The 19,982-nt window shown below is 33.5% G+C and overlaps 1 protein-coding gene across 3 annotated transcripts in view; it reads right to left on the minus strand.

The window, feature by feature from the left end:
- Nucleotides 1–19,982, minus strand: part of LOC118182413 (nuclear pore membrane glycoprotein 210-like) — a 182,462-nt gene that overhangs the window by 42,264 nt on the left and 120,216 nt on the right. For all 3 annotated transcript variants that reach the window (XR_015040766.1, XM_085815406.1, XM_085815405.1), the window contains exons 25-33: nucleotides 19,592–19,720; nucleotides 19,345–19,472; nucleotides 15,419–15,563; nucleotides 14,593–14,655; nucleotides 14,309–14,485; nucleotides 13,435–13,515; nucleotides 10,690–10,821; nucleotides 10,183–10,341; nucleotides 27–118 (exon numbers count right to left, since the gene is read on the minus strand). Coding sequence is in view for 2 of the 3 variants with exons in the window: in XM_085815406.1 (XP_085671532.1) it covers nucleotides 27–118; nucleotides 10,183–10,341; nucleotides 10,690–10,821; nucleotides 13,435–13,515; nucleotides 14,309–14,485; nucleotides 14,593–14,655; nucleotides 15,419–15,563; nucleotides 19,345–19,472; nucleotides 19,592–19,720 (1,106 nt within the window). In the remaining variant the exon portion in view is untranslated. The remainder of the gene's footprint in view (nucleotides 1–26; nucleotides 119–10,182; nucleotides 10,342–10,689; nucleotides 10,822–13,434; nucleotides 13,516–14,308; nucleotides 14,486–14,592; nucleotides 14,656–15,418; nucleotides 15,564–19,344; nucleotides 19,473–19,591; nucleotides 19,721–19,982) is intronic.

Below are 19,982 nucleotides of genomic sequence, written 5' to 3' on the forward strand. Positions count from 1 at the left end.
TATAAGTCAATGCCAAAAAATATTACCTGTTGCTCTTTAGCTTTAGATGAGAATTTGGAGACAGTAATATCATATCTTGCACCACTTCAGGATTTGTTAATTCCAATCTTTTAAACACCTGAAATTAAAATATGCATTCATTCTATTACATATAAAAAAGTCTAAATACTGACATCAAAGCAGCTACCTGGTATAACATATGGACAAATGCTTGAGAAAAAAAGATAAAAACTAACGTTTCTTCTTATACCCTGTTATTTTGATATAATATTTTAGATGAAGGAATTATTGTACTTTCGATAGATGCTCTCATTGTATAAGTGGCACATTCAGTTAATTACTGGAAGAGCCATGGTTTGATTTCTGGAATGAGTGCAGTAGATTTTTCACATTATTCATTCCAAAAATCTACACAGTTTCTAGAATTGCACCCAAATTAAAAGGTGGCAGATAACTCATTCCCAACTAAATTTCATCTCATACCTCTCCCAGTCACCCTTCAAGAATCAATATTAATGCATGCTCTTGTTGTGCAAGTGATTTATATACCCAGATAGCAATTGAAAGTAGTATAACTAGAATCCCAGGGAGATTTACAGTTAATGGGATTTGGTAATGAACCTTTAGAGAGATTTAAAGGTGAATTCAAAACAGATGGTTCTTTATTTAGATCAACTATTTGCATTACCACAGAAAACAAGAACTCTGAAAGTGATTCTGAAGGGCACAAAAGTGCTTATTGCAATGGAAGTGGTTCTGAGAAAGGAGCTAGAAAAGTTGTGAATTCTTGTTTTTCACTTCCAAAACCAGAAACTGATCTTGTTAATATAGTTCCAGTTACAGTACATGATGTGATCAAACTGGACACTTCATCTACAATCAAAGCAAATGGCAATGATTCCCTGATTGTGGATTCTGACGTCTCGTGTGATACAGATACTGCTGTAAATGAAAATGATGCTGTCAATGATGAATTAATGCAAAAGGAATCTCAAGTACAACAGATGCAGATTTGAAGCCATTGAGGAAAAATGCCAACGCAGAAGGAGATTCTGAAAAAAAGTATTTTCCCAATGGAAAGTCTCAGCTCATAGTTTATGATAAACTAAATGCTAATTCCACTAGAAAAACTTCAGTAACATACTTTGCAACATATAACCAAAAGAAACCACTGAAGTCGTACAAACTACAGAGACCACCGGCGAAGAGGAGAAGGTTGAAAACCAGAAAACCCGATTACAAAGACACTAATACAAAAAGCAAATACGGAACAAAAGTAAATAAAGGTGAGAAAAAAGAAGCGGAAAAGCAGATTCAGAGGATCAAGGAAGAAAACTGTGTAAGTTTTGATAAGGAAATACCGATTCTGATGATTCTTGATTTAGACTTTTTCCCGAATTTACTAACAGACCACTGTTTAAAGATAAACTATTTTAAGAGGAATGAAGATGATGACTAAGGATGAAATGTATTAAGAAAGACGGCTTAAAGACAAATTCGAAAGACGGATCTTGAGGATATCAAAGACGCATTTATATAATATTTAACCCTTTGTGGCGTACTACATTTTAAAGTCGGAATTTCAACAAAAAAAGTTGTACGCAGTCTATTTAGGCTTAAAGGAGTATACGTGTAAAATTTGGTAAAAATTGCAGTTACTGTTTTAATTTTGTGGGTGTTCAATGAGGTGGAACACCACGCTGCCAGAGCTCTTAAAATAGCGACTAAGCGAGCATAGCAGTGAAGCACGAAAATGAGTAGAAGCTTTTGTATAGTAATGAATAAACACTGTATTATGGGTGTATACATGGTTTTCTGGATATACACAATATTTTTTAATATATATGGATAAATGAGATAAATATATGTACTATATACAAAATTTTTTACAAATTTTTCAATTTCTTAGCTTCGTGAAGTTGCTCAAAGCATGTCACACCGTTCAGAGAGAAGCACAAACCAACTTTTCAAGTTTTGACACAAAACTTGCTTTGTGTGGCTTCTGTTCCGTGGTACAATATGTTTAGAATTCCAAGTAGTAACTTGAAGCTGCGTAGAAGGGCCTGGCTGAGATGGATCATCAACCTCCTCATCCGATAAATAAGTTTAATCTGACATATCATAATTAGATTGCACAAGTGGTTCAGGAGTGTATATCTCAGTATCACTGCTATCCTAATGCTCTGATTCAGAATCCGAGGGTAATTTATGAAGCACTTTTAGCTCTTCGGAAAGAGTTTAGATATCTCCACGCCATTTATGGAAAATTAATAATAAAAAATTAACTACAATTAATATTAACAATAAAGAAAAATAAGCTATAAGATATACATACATAAAAAATATCTACACAATTACTGAAAATAAATGGGAATGCGACAGCAAAAAATTTGTGCAGCTCTAAGTAAGGATAACTCGAGCTACTGATAAAATTCCCGCCTGAAAACTACTCACAAAAATTTCAAGGGCTTTAATAGCACAAACCACACCTCACCCCTCAATATTGCTTTGTTTGAATTTTATTATACCCTCAAAATAAGGGAAACAGAAAAGGTATACAACAGATGTTTTCTCTTAAGAATGGATGTTCTGATGCATAATAGCATGAGATGGCAAAAGGCGAAGTGTTTCCGCTGGTGGAACATCCCGTTTTATTAAATGATTCTGCGCATGCTTTTTGTATGATAAATTAAAAAAATATATATAAAACAAATAATAATATAGAGTACGGTCATCAAATTCAAAAACAGAAATTTTTTTTCAAACAAATTTTTTTGTAGAGAAAATTACATGAAAATACAGTAAGACCCCACTTAATGCGGGGGATACGTTCCATCGAAGTAGAGCGTAATGCGAAACAGTGCTAAGCGAGGCTATCTTAACATGTAAATAATGGGGTTAGGGGAAGATGGATAAAAAATGGTTAGGCATTAAATTTAATAATGTTTTTTTTAATAAAAATAAAATCAAACATTTATTTCTTACAAAAATAAAAACAATATAAACGCATATACTTTTAAAAACAAATAAAATTCTCAGTCAGATCATTCAGTCTATTCTGGGTTTCCAATTTTCTGCCTTTTTGTTAAGAAGGCATTATGATAGATTGGCTTAATGGCATATTGCGTTCAATTTCGTCGTCAATCCATATAGACAGTCGTTTTTCCATTTCCTCTATAATATTATTTCTAGAACGGGTAATTCTAGTTGCAGAGCTCGACGTACTTGCAGTTGCCGATGACAATATTTTTTCTTTATTCTTAAGAATTGTCCTTATTGTTGAAGTTGCCAAAATCAATGCAGCACTAATTTGAGATTGACGTTCACCAGAATCTAATCTTCTAATCACTTGCATTTGAGTTTCCAGTGAAATGCTTTTTCTGGTTGCTTTCTTTTCTTGTTTTTTATTATCACCCATGATAAAAACTAAAGATCAAAATATTTGTCACTGTATTAATCGTTATAGTATTATACAAATTTAAACTTACAATAATGTCAACAAATGTTTCAAATGATAAAAATGCGTCCACCAAGCAAGAAACACAACTACACTGTTTCGGATATGTTAGTTGGAAACCTAGCGCTGCGTACAATTTCGGAGAATCCCCGGGTTGAAATAAAAGAGCCCTAAACCGAAACAGCGTTAAGCGGGGTCTTACTGTACGTGGATTTTAATAACACATCATAGGTGAAAATTCTGGGTCTCCTTGTGATATGCTCGCATCTACTGTTTAAAAAGAAAAGTTCAAAGTATATTATAAAGGCATTTTCATCCATTTATGTTTTAATTTAAGAGTGTTGGAAGTGATTCAAGTTCTGAGCAACAAAGGGTTAAGAAGACATATCCAGACCATGTTTGAGGAGACATATGTACATAGATGAATCCAGACAGATTGTTCCAGATGGCACTGAAGAAGGGAATCACCGGCTACGATGTTCTAAGACGGCCATGATGACGACTGGGGCAAAACTCAGCAAAGATCTCCAAATGCCGATGGTCGTGCTACCAAAATGAAAGACCGCATTCCATCAGGATGCCCGAGTGTAAGTAGCAAAACTGCAACTACGCAACACAACTAACTGTATCGCAGTGAGATGAATGATGGAAGATAAGGGGAGCAGTCGTGCTTTCGACTAAGATGTAATGAATAGACAACAAAGATAAAACCTCTTAATTATCACACTTTTATTTTTTTTTCCACTAAATGTATCTCCACTGATAGTTATATAAAATACTTTAGTCACCTAGATATGTATCGTCAGCTCAGATCCCCTAGACACCAAGTTCACATCAACATTTGAATGACGGAATGAGGTGAAAAATCATCAGGAGACTGGAAGCTGGACAGTCTCAAGTGCAGATTTCTACAGACTTTCTAGAGAATGCACTGCATCGTGAATATAGGAATAATATATATATATATATATATTAAGAATATGGAATCTGTATAGAGAATGTCTGGACAAGGTTGCCACAGAGCTGCAAGAGTAAATGAAATTCAATACTTTTCCATTTTAGCAAGGTGCAACAGGAGTGTCATGGCTTCACAGTTTTTTTGTGATCTCCGTAAGTCAAAGAAGCAGAGTTGCAACTGGTTTTACAGTACCAATAAAAGGAGCATATCACACAGCGTTTGTTTCACACTGTAGTGTCGCTTCAGTTCCGTTAAGTTTCTAATTAAATTTAGTTAAAGCGGAATGGCAACACCTTCTAGTCTCCGCGAAGAACGAAGTAAACAAACTTCGAGTTTTTATCACGCGATGCTATGTGCATGTAAAATGTAAATAAATCTTATGAATAAGAATCTATAACATCGTAAGGAATAAAATATTGGTTCCATTGGAGTCAGAGAAGTGTTATTATTCTATATTTGCACACCAGACAGTTCACTGGTGTATCCCGGCATGATCGAATTCTACAATGGTTGATGAAGACGAAACTGAAATTAAAGCAACAACTGCATCTGTCGCCAAGGTAAGCGTTAAAGTTCCTCCTTTTTGGAAGCCAGATCCTAAAATATGGTTTATTCAACTAGAAGCACAATTTAGAAATACAAAAATTAGTGCAGATCAAACAAAATATGATTATGTTATAAGTTCCATTGAACCTGATATTTTGTCACAGGTATCTGATATTTTGCTAAGTCCACCACAAGATAATAAATATGAGGCAATTAAAAATAGACTAATTTCATTATATGCTGATTCAGAGACTCAAAAAACCCAAAAATTACTGAGTGAGTTAGAACTGGGTGACAAAAAGCCATCTCAATTACTGTGTGAGATGCGTAATTTGGCTGGCGATAAAGTAACAGATACTTTCCTAAAAACATTGTGGCTACAACGTTTACCCGTTAATATGCATAGCATTATATCTGTTAGTAGTGAAGATTTCTCAAAAGTGGCTACAATGGCCGATAAGATTTGGGAATTAAACCCTGTTACTTCCCAAATAGCTGCTGCATCATCCATAAGGGAAAAAAAGGAAGTGATTGAAAATTTACAAAAACAGGTTAGTGAACTTAGCTTACAAGTTTCTGCTTTAAACAAGCAACGACAGTCGTCCCTATTTTCGTAACCTATCCAAATCACGAGATAGGAGTTACAGTGGTAACAGATCTAGTGATATTTGTTACTAACATAAAAAATTCGGTGATAAGTCATTTAAGTGTAAACAACCCTGCAACTACTCATCAACATCACAGAAAAATAGTCCGGAAAACCAGCTCCCCGTCTCTCATTGACGACGGAGGGACAAGGGGTGCAGCTGAGTCATCTTTTCATCAGCGACAAAGAATCGGCTACCCAATTTTTAATAGATACCGGGGCAGAAATTTCTGTCATTCCTCCCTTGCCAGCAAATAAAAAAAAAAATCTCAAAATTAGAACTCTTTGTTGCAAATGGTACAAAAATTAAAACATATGGCCAAAAATTACTCAAGCTTGATCTTGGACTCGGACAATCATTCACATGGCCTTTTGTAATTGTGGAGGTAAACAAACCGGTAATAGGCATGGATTTTCTTGCAAATTTTAACCTTTTGGTAGATTCTAAAAATCGCAAGTTGATTGATGGTACTACATTCTTAACAACCAATGGAACTCCTCGTTTTCAAAATAACAGTAATAATATTCCAATTTTAAATGCCATAAATGATCCATATAAACGTATCATTAACGATTTTCCGGATTTGTTAAAACTGAATGTAGTTAATAATAAAGTTAAAAATCATAACATTGAACATTATATCGAAACCAGAGGTCCACCAGTTTTCGCTAAAGCCAGGAGACTATCAGCTGAGAAACTCAAAGCGACTAAAAAGGAGTTTTTGAATTTATGCTCCAAATGGGTTTATGCAGGCCATCCAAAAGTAACTGGTCGAGCCCACTACATCTCGCTATGAAGAAATCAGGTGATTGGAGACCTTGTGGAGACTATCGAGCGTTAAACAACGTCATGATTCCTGATAGATACCCTCTCCCATTTTTAACAGATTGCAGTTCCATTTTAGCTGGAAAAAAATTTTCTCATCCATTGACCTCATTAGAGCGTACCAACAAATTCCAGTTCGCGAAGAAGATATACCGAAAACGGCCATTCTCTCTCCCTTTGGTTTATTCGAGTTACCATTCATGACGTTCGGCCTACGAAATGCGGCCCAAACGTTCCAACGTTTCATGAACAGTGTGTTGAATGGACTAGAATTCGTGTTTTGCTATTTGGATGACATTCTAATAGCCTCTCCAGATGAAGAAACTCATCGAAAACATATACGAGCAGTCCTCGAGAGACTAAACGAATATGGCCTGTGTATTAATGCGGCAAAGTGTAAATTTGGTCAAACAAAACTTGCATTCCTGGGATACGAAGTGTCAGCTGAAGAACTTAAACCTCTCTCAATGAAAGTTGATGCCATTAAAAATTTCCCAGAACCACATTTACTAGTTTAAGACGATTTTTATCACAGATTCATACCAAATTGTGCAAAACTGCAACAACCTTTAACAACATTGCTCAGTGGTATTAAAAATAACTGCAGAAAAGAAATAACCTGGACGGCAGAAACAAGAAACGCCTTCCAGATCTTAAAAGATGCACTTATTCATGCCACAAACTTAACTCACCCATCCGAAAAGGCTGAAATATCGCTAACAACTGATGCTTCCGATACTGCCATTGGAGCCGTTTTACATCAGATTGTGAATAATGCAAAACAACCCTTAAGTTTCTTTTCCCGAAATTTGACATCAGCACAACAAAAATATAGTGCCTATAACAGAGAACTCTTAGCCATCTATACAGCAGTAAAACATTTCAAATACATCTTAGAAGGGCGAACTTTTGCAATATACACGGATCACAAACCACTAACATTTGCCTATCAACAAAATTTGGAAAAAGCTTCGCCACGACAAGCTAGACAACTGTCATATATTGGCCAGTTCTCAAACGATATCCGATTCATACAAGGGCATGAAAATACCGTCGCTGACGCTCTCTCTCGCATAGACACCATTTCTGTACCATCTGCAATAGACTTAGAAACTATAGTAGACTGTCAAGAAGATGACGACTTGGAGATACTAAAAAACAACCCAAACTTAAAAATCCTACAGATCCCTATACCGGACAGCGACAAGAAAATTTACTGTGATACTTCTACAAATTATAATCAACCATACATCCCTGCAAAGTTTCGGCAGAAAATATTTTCTTCAATCCATAATTTATCTCATCCTGGAATAAGATCCACGATAAAATTGATAACACGACGTTTCATATGGTCCAATATGAATAAAGACTGCCAACTATGGACTAGAGCATGTTTATCTTGCCAAAGATCTAAAGTTCACAGACATACACAGTCATCTTTGGGAGAATTCAAAGTACCTCCCCACAGATTTCAGCATTTAAACATAGATCTGGTGGGTCCGCTACCTCCTTGCAAAGGATTCAAATACCTTCTAACCATAATCGATCGTTATACACGATGGATCGAAGCGATACCGTTAGAAGATCAATCAGTAAAATCTATTGCTAAAGCTTTGATTTATACTTGGTTTTCACGCTTTGGAATTCTGAATCGCATAACATCTGACCAAGGTCGGCAATTTGATAGCCAACTTTTTCAAGCTTTAGGAAAATATCTTGGTTTTCATACAAACACTACAACTGCGTACCATTCACAGGCAAATGGCCTGATCGAAAGACAACACCGAACTTTAAAAGTAAGTCTCAAATGTCATCTACTCGAATCAAAATCATGGCTGGAAGCATTGCCTTTCGTTCTTTTAGGCATAAGATCTGCCATCAAGGAAGACCTAGGTTGCTCATCCGCAGAACTTGTATACGGAACCCCTTTAGCATTACCTGGTGAATTCTTTTCAACGGTACCTCATATGAAACAGTCTGAATTTTCTCAAAACCTTCAGAAAATAATAAGAGCTCTATGAAGCCAAGTTCTAGCACCACCCATGGAAATAGAACAGTCTTTGTTTCTAAACATCTTTCCAACTGTTCTCACGTATTCCTATACAACAACATTAATAATTCGTCGCTACAGCCTGTCTATCTTGGACTGTATCCTGTAAGAGCAAGAAAGAATAAGCACTTCGATATTGAAATCCAAGGAAAAGTTAAAAGAGTTTCAATAGACAGACTAAAGCCATGTTTCCTAGTGCAAGATTCTGATATTCCTTTTCAAAACTCCCATTCCAAGAAAGCGGAACTTGGGGAAACACCTGCACTCAAGAACACTGAAGAAAATTCAGAAACTCATCATAAAACCAAGACTACTAGAACCCGCAGACATGTGAGGTTTCCCAGTCACTTTAAAGATTATCTTCCATAATCGCTGTCACTAGGAAGGGGGTGTGTAGTGTCGCTTCAGTTCCGTTAAGTTTCTCATTAAATTTAGTTAAAGCAGAATGGCAACACCTTCTAGTCTCCACGAAGAACGAAGTAAACAAACTTCGAGTTTTTGTCATGCGATGCTACGTGCGTGTAAAATGTAAATAAATCTTATGAATAAGAATATATAACATCGTAAGGAATAAAATATTGGTTCCATTGGAGTCAGAGAAGTGTTATTATTCTATATTTGCACACCAGACACTTCACACACGAACAAATGTTATTGGAAAATTTTCCGGCCTGGTTTACTACTGAAAGAAAGTGACTTTTTCCTTCCTTTCCAAAAACATTGTAAGTTGTTTGTTTTCAACCAATCAGCTTGTTTGTAATGGAGAACCAGTTTCCCCTGTGTTAACCCCAAGGCGATCTATGGTGATTGGCTGTTGAGACAAAGCAGAAAAATTGCTCTAAATATTTGTCTTCCGAAACAAACCGACGTGTGATAGAAGCCTTATAGATGGTGCCACAAGACCAACAAGATTCCAAAACCAGTGGCAACGACAACATCAACATCATCTGCCACTTCTTGTAATTTATTACAAGAAAAATTTTATGATAAGAAAATAAAAATGTAATTAATATTTTATATTCATTAAACTAAAGAAAACTATTTACATGTTTCTCATGTTAACAATTCTCAGCACAAATAAATGTATCAAAGAATCAGAACAATGCAATAAAATATATGTTAGAACTACGAAAATGAAAGCAAATTCCATGAATGAAATTCACTTTTATTATTGAACATTTAAAGTTTTCGAAAAAAGAAAATTTATCTTATAATTACTTATATTAATATTGCATTTAATTGTTTCTAACTGATATATGTATCAAACTTTGAATTTCTTAAATAATTTATATTAGCTTTGAAATTAGTATTTCAACGTCGGGCAGGATGTTGGCACCTGATCTTCTGTGCTATGCAAAACCTTTCGCCTCTTACTTAGTTGCCTAGCAACGAATCTTGTAACGCACATGCATCAATTTTTTTTTTTTAAATTATTTTTTATTAGCTTGTTCGATGAGAAATTTGTTGCTTGGATTTTTTAATGGCTGCTAATTGAGCGGTTAATTTTTGAATAGAATAAAAGATGGATTTAAAAGAAATTTAGTTTCGTCTATTTCGTAGCTACAGTCCATAACAGTGGGTACACAGTTAACTGATGCATATCAAAGAAAAAATTCCTTTTAATCAAAAGTTAGCAAACATAAAATATTTTTGTTTAAAAAAATAACATTTTAACACTAACAAGGAAATATTAACTTACTTGAATCTGAATTTCACTTGTAAGAACTGAGGAAGAGCCAAAAGGTTTAAAAGATATTTCTTTTGGTAAGGTAACTTCCAGATGCACAGTGACTAAACCATCTTGTTGAGCCTTTATACCAACACGGAAATTATTTTCAGATGTTTCCTGCAGCCCCATCTATGAAATAAAATTTTAAATTATACAAAAATAAACAGCAACATTTTATGTACAAATAAATACTTAGTCAAGAACTTTCGTAAAAGTAATCTTTAGACAAACTTTGGTAAAGTCATTTGTATTATTATTAGCAGCAGACAATTGGCCCAAGTTTTGAAAATTGCTTTACGAGGCATTGGCTCTTATAAATGTCATTATGTAACATATTATTAATACAATAATTAGAAGTTATTAAGTAATATTGCATCTTAATATAAAAAACAAACTGCCATAATCATCATCAGAAAATATCAAACGTTGTAAAAATACTGGTATTTTAATATTGCCAAATATCTAAAATAAACTTACAGAGCTGTACAAGTTATACAAAGTAGCAACTTTATCATTGCTAACACTCCACTTGAACTTCGCAGTGGGCAAAACAGTACCAAATGCAAAAGGATTTTCTTGCTCACTCAAACCCATTGCATACATAGGCATCTAACAGAAAATCAGAAAGACTACATTCAGTTAATATGCTTAAATAAAAATATTTAGATAGAGTGCTGAATCATTAATAGTTTCCTAGATGCTACTTTTCATCACATTAAAATTATTACAGATTTCTAATATACATTTTGGAATTGTTCATTACTTTAACCTGTTTAGTTTGCATAATAATTTTAAAGTTCAAATTTACCAGCTGAGCATATTATGATGTCTTCTGTTCTAAGCTGACTATGCAGTTCAATTTTAAATGGACAAGTGACAGAGAGCAGAGACACCTGGTGATTACAAATGGCTAGCAGGAATTGTCTCCGCCCTTACATCTGGAGTTAATTGCAACAAAAATAATTTTGACATGGCTGGACAAGGCTGAGAGTACACAAGTGATAAATTAGAGATGATTTTTTTTAACAAGTACATAATAAAGTTTCATGTTACTGAAGTTAAACATGTTTTCTACCTAAAAATGTAATTTTAGAGAATAATACATAATATGATACTAATTAAAGTAAAATTAAGTTGAAAGATCCTGACGTCCATGTCTGAGATATTAGTAATATAACTGTTTAAATGGGAGATGGTAATGTGACGTGTTAATGAAACTCTGGGTATGAAACCACACATTCTTCCTTTTCTTTTAAGGACAACACAATTTTACTGCAACTGTTACATTTTTAAATCTAATTTACTTCCTTTTTACATGCATTTTACAAGTAATTAATAACTGGCCAATAACAACCTGCAAATAAATTTGCATAAATGGTATCAATCACTCGGATATGTTGATTGAAATCAAGAAGAAAAGGAAGTTTTCTTTTTTGCTCAAAACACAAGCACATGGTTGATGTAACCATTCTGCAGCATTAGTTTTTGCTCAGTGTTTCAGCATATGGATGTTGCTTGTTTTTCATATTTTCTTTTCACATTTCAAAAAATAAAGGGGGGGGAAGTGAATACTTCAAATGGAATTCAAATTTTTTAAGCTGTATAAATTATGAAATTATGTAATGATAAAACAAAATCATTAACACATAAATAGCCACTTTTTCATTGACCATGGAATGAAATATAAGTCTACACCCAAAAAGAGACAAATATCTACAAAAGAGTAATTAGAAACAAATATGTTGCTAAACTTTTTGGTACAATTAAAAATATCAGCTGATTTATTGCTAGATGTCATGCAATAAGAGATAAACCTATGTGATGTATTCAGCATGTAAAATGCTTACAATGCTTTTCATGTTTGAGAATCACACAAACTCTGACACTTCACTTATTAAAATTAATAAGGAAGATTTATGAATCAAAATTTTCATCTACACATAAAACATCAGAAACAATAAAATTATTTCGATTACATGTTTATCTAACCAAACACTGATGAGCCTATCTAATCTTGCATTATTGGTTGGAACTCTCTGAGAGGTAAGTATGATCATCGATACTAAATCATGTTGTGAGCATATAAAAAGACCATCAGTGTTTAGTAAGGATGTATACTAGCTATAGCTATCGAAAATAGTCACATGATGACAGCTGTATGAGGCTGAGAAGGGACGATTTTCTGTGCCTACCAATTCAGTTATTTCATTTACGAGATACCTGGAAAGTTCTACACATCATGTGCAATGATGAACGATGAAGTACAGAAATGGAAATGTGAGATAATCTTAGAACCCAAGCTCAAGCCAAGAAAGCTAAAAAATTGAGAGATCACCTTTACATCCAGCTTGCAGTGAAGTCATATCAACAATTTTTAATAGAAATTGTGGCAAAGACTTTTGATTGGCATCTGCAAGTGATGCCAGTACTTGCACCATTTTACAGACGTGTCTGCATTTGAATTCCAAGGGCAAGCTGCAGAACATAAGTTAATGATCAATAAACTAACTATTGTCTGTGGACGCAACAACAGATCATGTAGAGTGATGATTCACATTAGATGTTGTGGCATTTAAATAGATGCATACAGACCTGATGAATGTTCACGGAAGGAGTAAAAATTAATGAAATAGGATTACTTTCCTAGTTTCAGATCCATTTGTTTTCTGTGCCTTATGCGAAATTATTCTGTAATACCGACCCTGTGGCAACTATTTGGAATTAACATTTATCATTTTCAACATAACAGTTTATTGTTTCATAGAGCAAAAGCCACCACTCAGTGGTTACAGAAAATAGAAGAGAATGAACTCAAAGGGCCAGCCCAAAGTCCTGATCTCAAACCAACTAAACATTTCTGGGATAAGTTAAAGCATCACCTGACAGCCAGACCTAATCACCAAGAACTTTATATCATGTGAAAGGAATCTACAGGAGGAATTGGAAGGGGGTAATATCTGCAAATGTATGGGTTATTTAGAGGAAAATCTTCCTCAAAGGAAAGTTAAGATGACAAAATGACAGAATGTCCTACTGATATCATACCAACCTCAATTCAGCAATTTCTAATGAAATGCTATGAATGGTAACAGAGAGTATGCTATTCTGTGTCCTTTGCACTACTAATGAGGTCCAGGTCTCAAGTATCCTGTACATAATTTTCATATATATAAACCCTACATCAGTAAGTGAAACAAAATAATAAATATAAATCATACTTACCTCTGAACCAGTACGTATCCTTGACAAGGGTGAATAAATTTTTACTCCTGCTAAGGATGTGCAGCTAACCACAATGCTATCCTACAAATACCACACAAAACCATCATTAAAAATTTAGACAAATGAATTGCATAGGAATAATAGATAGCATATTACTCCTTAGTACACATAAAATACATAAACAGTACAATGCAGTTTATGCTGTTAATAGAAAATCTTTAATACATTTTTTTAAAAGTTTGATAATTTTCAGATCTGTAAAGAAACTAAGAAGTAGATACTTGTTTGTTGTCTGTTTATAAGTAACTGGCACCTAATATCTGTTTGGTAATTAGTCATTTAATATTGTTGAAGAGGAAATTAAATATTAATATTTAATATTTAATTCAACAATATTAATATAATCCTCTTCAACAATATTAATATAATATTTTCCGGGGAGGGTTAGCTTGGTAAAACTATGTCATGCTTCCTCTTATGTTGGTGTGCCAGTTTTGTGATATAGAGGAGCCAAAAGAATGTAAGTTTAAAATTAAATCCCCCTGATAATTTTCTTTTTTACTAAACTAATGCAATATTCAATTAAAGCATCTTGGTTATAATGGTTCAAACAAATCTACTTCTTTATAGTTCTCAAAATTAATTCACAGCATATATGCTGTGAATTAATTTCATCATGCAGGCTAATTCTGATTTATTTATGTTCATAATAGAATAATTCATGTTAGCACTAATTTAAAAATTAAACATTAAAAAAAAAAGAAAAGGAGAAGAAACTCTGGCAATTCATATAAAAAATAAATAAATGACATTTTAACATTTCAAAAGAAAAAAGTAAATACTGCAGTAAAGTAATAATAATAATAAATATTACCTCAGAAAAGACAATAGTGTTTCCACTTCTATCCTGACCCACAGATCTTGCAGTTAAAGATGTTTTGCCCACTTTCTTTGCCTCCACAATGCCAGCTACAGATATAACTGCAATGTCTTTATCATCAATAATATACTCTATATTCAGTTGGGGCTGAGGGCCACCAGAGCATAACACCTAACACAAGACGTTTCATGAATTATTTACATCAATAACACCTTGAAAAAAGGAGATAGCAAAAATTAATATAAAAATACATATATTGAAAGTTACATAAGGGATACCTGAAATGTACCTCCTTTCACCAATACTACTTGATCAGGATTCAGTTTAAGAGGAGCAAACACCTGTTGAATGTAATTAGATTTTTCAGATAACTATAACATGTACAAAAATGTAATGAAATCTTTATAATGTTACACTGCAGTGCAAAAATTTTACCATTCATATAGAAAAAAATTACATATTTTAATAAAAATAATAAATTATTTCAATAAAATAAAATTATTATCTACAGATAATATATACTTTTTAATACCTTGCCCACCCGCAATTTTTTGTAAGAATAATTACAAAATAACAGAAAAGTGTACACTATTTTTGAAAAACAAATTTTCAGTATAACATGTTATAAAACTGTGCACAAATATTAACTACCAGAAATGAATTCCTTTTTGCAGACAATTATGTGCACATATATGATTGATAAAATAACAGCAATGATTTACAAAAACAGAAAAGTGTACACTATTTTTGAAGAGCAAATTTTCAGTATAAAACGGTGCACAAATATTAACAACCAGAAAACAGTTCCTTTTTGTAGGCAATTATGTGCATATATATTGATACAATAACAGCAATGATTTACAAATTTATGACATAGAAATGTTAAATTCATATAAAACTGTGGTAAAATAATAAAAGTGCATGCATGTAGTACAGAATATATCCATACAATGTAGTTATAAATATAAACTTATAGAAACATATATTCACAACTCTTTTTTTTGGGGGGGGGCGGTTATGTGTGTGCATTCAAATTAAATGAACATTAAAGTCATAAAACAGCAACTCAGCATAACAGTAAACCTGCAAAATCTCAATACTAACCTGAATAGGATAATTATCACTTGAATACTGTATCCCTTTGAATACATTTGCTTTAGTGACAATTTTAAAATTTGTTTGCCCAACAGACAGTCCACTAATTACATAGAATGCTTCAAATTGATTAGGCTCAGGAACTGATGCTAACCTAAAATATAATTATTTCATATAACTTTTTTTTATAAAGCAAACATTTTTCAAAAATGTATATTTAAGTGCAATGCATAATGCATATCTAAACATTATATAAAACTGCATTACCATTTCCATTTAGCATTACGAGTAATTGGTAATGTTTAAGATTTGACATTAGCAAGCATACCATTCCGAATAATAGGAAACAAAAAAATAGAGAAATATGTAACTATTATACCAAGCAAGCAAGTACATGCAAAATTCTAAATCGTAAACTTCAGATAAGGGAAAAAAGGGGAGATTATTGGACACAATAGTTCTTAAATTGTGATATACTCATTCACCCCTGAATATGTAAATGAATATCATAGGTTATGCGGGCAACTCCTAAGGAAACATGGCAAGATAATAAAAGCAGCGAACAGATTAACTAATGAACTTTTGCACTGGTATATCAGACTTCTATCTTACTTTTTTGGGGGTGGGGGGTTATATTTTAATGTTTTAGGTAGGAATTGTCCACTTAAAATTTTATAACAACAATCCTAACAATGTCCCCCCCTAAAGTAAATAAGCTAACTACAACAGTTTTATGCATATGATCATGTTCTATTTCTCTTTTGATTAATGACTGGTTATGCATTACTTTTATAAGTCTAACATGCTAAGAATAAAGATTTACATAGAACTGGTTTATAATTTTCATTATTCCCTTTAAAAATCATAGAACTTAAAAAAATTTTATTTATATGTAGGCAATACTTAAGTGTTTAATTAAAAGACACTGACTAATTATGATTCAGTAATTACAGTTACTACTACGAGTCTACAGCTAAGTTGAGTTTTTAACAATGATTTATTTAGAAACTAAATCCAAAAACACTTCCTCTGGCCAACAACTACAAAAAAGGGGGAGAGAGATTTATTAGTGAAATGAAGGGGAGGATTGTGCCGTTACACTGCCTAACTGGATTTCAAATATAAATATTGACTTATAGGAGCTAATCAGTAAACAGAAAATACACTGTACACATTGTTCAATTTTGCTTAAATGACAAGAGCGATTATATATATTGCTTCTATCTTCTCTGTAATAGCAGACACTTTATTATCCCAGATATTTTTTAATAAACAATGGAACAAGATATCAGATACTGTTAACAATTTCATTAACTCAGTATTGCATACATAGAAAGCATTAGAGTTTATGTTGATAGGGAAGTCTACTTCGCAAGCACAATGTGCTGTAGTTTATCCGTTGAAGAAGTTTGTTAGCACAAACAAAAATTCCTTCATTGCAACTTTTGAGAGCAACTTTATTTGCTACTAAAAATCATAAGGATATGAAATAAAAGAAACAGTGAAGATAATCCCATATTACTTTTAAAAATTATATTTTCTTCGTAGGAAGCATAAACTTCCCACAAAAAAGTAAAGTTGCTTTCACAAGAAGAGACTGTTGCTCATTTGTTCAAGTTTTTCACTCTACACATTTACTGTCATTTTTATATCAGTAGTTAAGTGTGGAAAGATATATCTTTTGACCGATATCTTATGATCTAAATAAGTAAACTTTCAGAAAATTTTGCAGAGAAATGAAATAGCACTTCATGGTTCTATTAAAATAGCCCTATTCCCATCTATATGAAGAAGTGATGAATAACAACTCCCAATCAAAAAAACAATTCTATCAGACTTTCTCCCTCCAGTAAGAGAAATAAAGAATTTACAAGTATACTATAAAGAAACAATTAAATCTTGTTTGGAGAAAAATCTATGGTACTGAATGAAGAGACTGGAGAAGTTTCCTTATGTCACAGATTGTGCCATTACGTTGCTAATACCTTTCAGTATCTAATTACGGGATTTTTCATTCACAAGGTATTATAAAAATATGTATCTCATTTGACTAAATTTGCAGCTGGATTTCACTTCACAATTTCAAGTGACAAATAAACATCAGAAAACTATGCCAAGCTACAATGCCTCCTTCTCATTTAATGCTGTTGAGGATTTATTTTATAATATCTCATTCAAAATTAGGAACGCTTGAGTTCATTTTTTGTTCTTCATTTTTAAAAGAATTTCTGAAGAAGATTTTTAAAACCACTCTATAGATATTTTACATTAAAATCGTGTTCCTTATTTTATTTTATCAGAAGGATTATCAATAAAAGACAATAAAAATAGGATTTTTAAAAATAATTTCACATTTGAAATACCTTTAAATTAGACATATTTTTCTCCAATAAATTACAAGTAATTTTAATAATACATTAAAGTTATATAAACATCTACAGATATGTAATTTAAAAGGCGTTTTATAGTGAGGTCAATTAGCCATCACAAAAGGAGAGCAACTGAGTATCAAATCATTTATACAAGAATTGGAACTTTAATAGTGGCAACTATATATTTACAAGGAATACAAAAGTGATTCATGTCACAATGTTTTACAGTCCTTCAATTATAGTCGCCAGCATTGTGTACAACCTGTTTCCAATGATGTGGAAGTCGCAGAATACCTGAAGCAGCGCCTGTTTTGTCAATAGTTTGAATGGACCGGTCTACTGCCGCAAGAATCTCAGGAACAGTTTGGAAGTGAGTGCCACAAAGTGGTTCCTTCATCTTAGGAATTAAGTCATAGTCACAAGGGCTTAGATCTGGGGAGTATGGTGGCTGGTAAAGCACTTCCCAGCCCCATCTCTTGAACAAATCAGTCACAGCTTGCGCTGCATGCAGCCGAGCATTGTCATGCAAAATGAGAGGAGCGTTCTGCAGAAAGTGTCGCCGTTTTTTTCTCAAAGCTGGTCGGAGATTGAGCTAAAAAAATGAACAGTGATACTGCACAGTGATGGTCTGCTGTGGGAGAACGGTATGCATTAGGATGACACCATCACAGTCGTACACGAGAATCACCATAACTTTCACATCGCTGGGGTTCTGACGAAATTTCAAACGTCGTGGTGACCCGTGATGACGCCATTAGTTTGATTTTCGTTTCAGTTCCGGCTGGTATGATCGGGCCCAAGTCTCATCCAGCGTAATCACACGGCATAAAAAAGCATCTTCTTCGCGATCACGGCACTCTAGGTGGGTTCAGGCAGCATCGTATCGTAGCCATTTCTGCATTTCCATCAATTGATGTGGAACCCATCGTGAAGCAATTTTTCTCATGGACAGGTGTTCCTTCAGAATGTGCAGCACAGTCGTATGCGCTAATCCTGTTTGTCCGGCCAGCTGACAAATCGTTTGGCGGCGATCACTGTCGATTAGTGCAGCAACAGCTTGCATGTCTGCAACGCTGACACTCGGACGACCTGGCTGCAGCATGTCTGCCACATTTTGGCGTCCTTCATTGAATGCTTTCACCCATCTTGCTACGGTTCTGTAAGGCAATGCAGATTCCCCGCAAGCCTCTTGAAGCCCTTGATGACACTGTCGTGCTGTAGGACCTCTGGCACATTCAATTTTTATCTAACATCGTTGTTCTTGTTTTGAAAACATCCTGACAACATTTGCTTTAGACCGCGAGCTAATACAAGGATCCGTTCTTCGCGTCACTACGCATGCACGTGACGTAGGCAGGACAAGTCTTTTTGCTGAGAGGTAAGGTACGTATGTAATTCACGTGTGGTATACGCGATATTCTTTGGTTTTGTTGCGAAGCCTTTTTTTCAGCTGTGTTGCCACTATTAAAGTTCCAACCATCGTATAAAATATAAGAAAGCTCCCACTAATTTAAGAAAAAAATAAATTTATCACCTAACAATGTAAAAAGTTATATACCATACCTAACAGAAACTATATTCGAGAATGAGATAGGCTGCAAATTCATCAAACTAAATAGTGATGCTGGAATCCGTTCTTCATCTTCATTTAATACTTCAACAGAGGCTGTTATTGATTTACCCAATTGAACCTGACAAAAATACATTGTAAAAGAGTATATAACATGCTGCATTTTTCACACTAATATTTTTCTCTGAATAAAGTTTAAAATAAAAATATCTAACTATAAAACTATTAGAAACCCAATACCTTATCTAGTACATTCACAACTATAGCAGATATGCCATATACTTGAATTTGAGCGACTCTTTCATATTTTATTCCAAGACATAAATCAGTAAGAGTGACTGTAAAAATACCAGTCTCTAATGGTATGATCTAGAAGAGTAGTAATAAAATCATGCATAACAGAAAATTACACATAAAATAAAATATTAATAATTAACAATCTCAACCTTTGAAGCATATTCAATTTGAAATAAACCAAACAATTTAAGAAATACAGAATCATAATATAATATAGAAAATATAAAGATATACGGATCAAACTTGCTGTGACATTATTATGTCATATTTTTATATGATATATTGCTTTAATATATCTTCTGAAATTATTAAGTCTTCTACAAGTCTACATAAA

The sequence above is a fragment of the Stegodyphus dumicola genome, chromosome 4 (genome assembly GCF_044657685.1).
Source record: "Stegodyphus dumicola isolate Sdum_Otavi_A_Nest chromosome 4, ASM4465768v1".
Lineage (NCBI taxonomy): Eukaryota > Metazoa > Arthropoda > Arachnida > Araneae > Eresidae > Stegodyphus > Stegodyphus dumicola.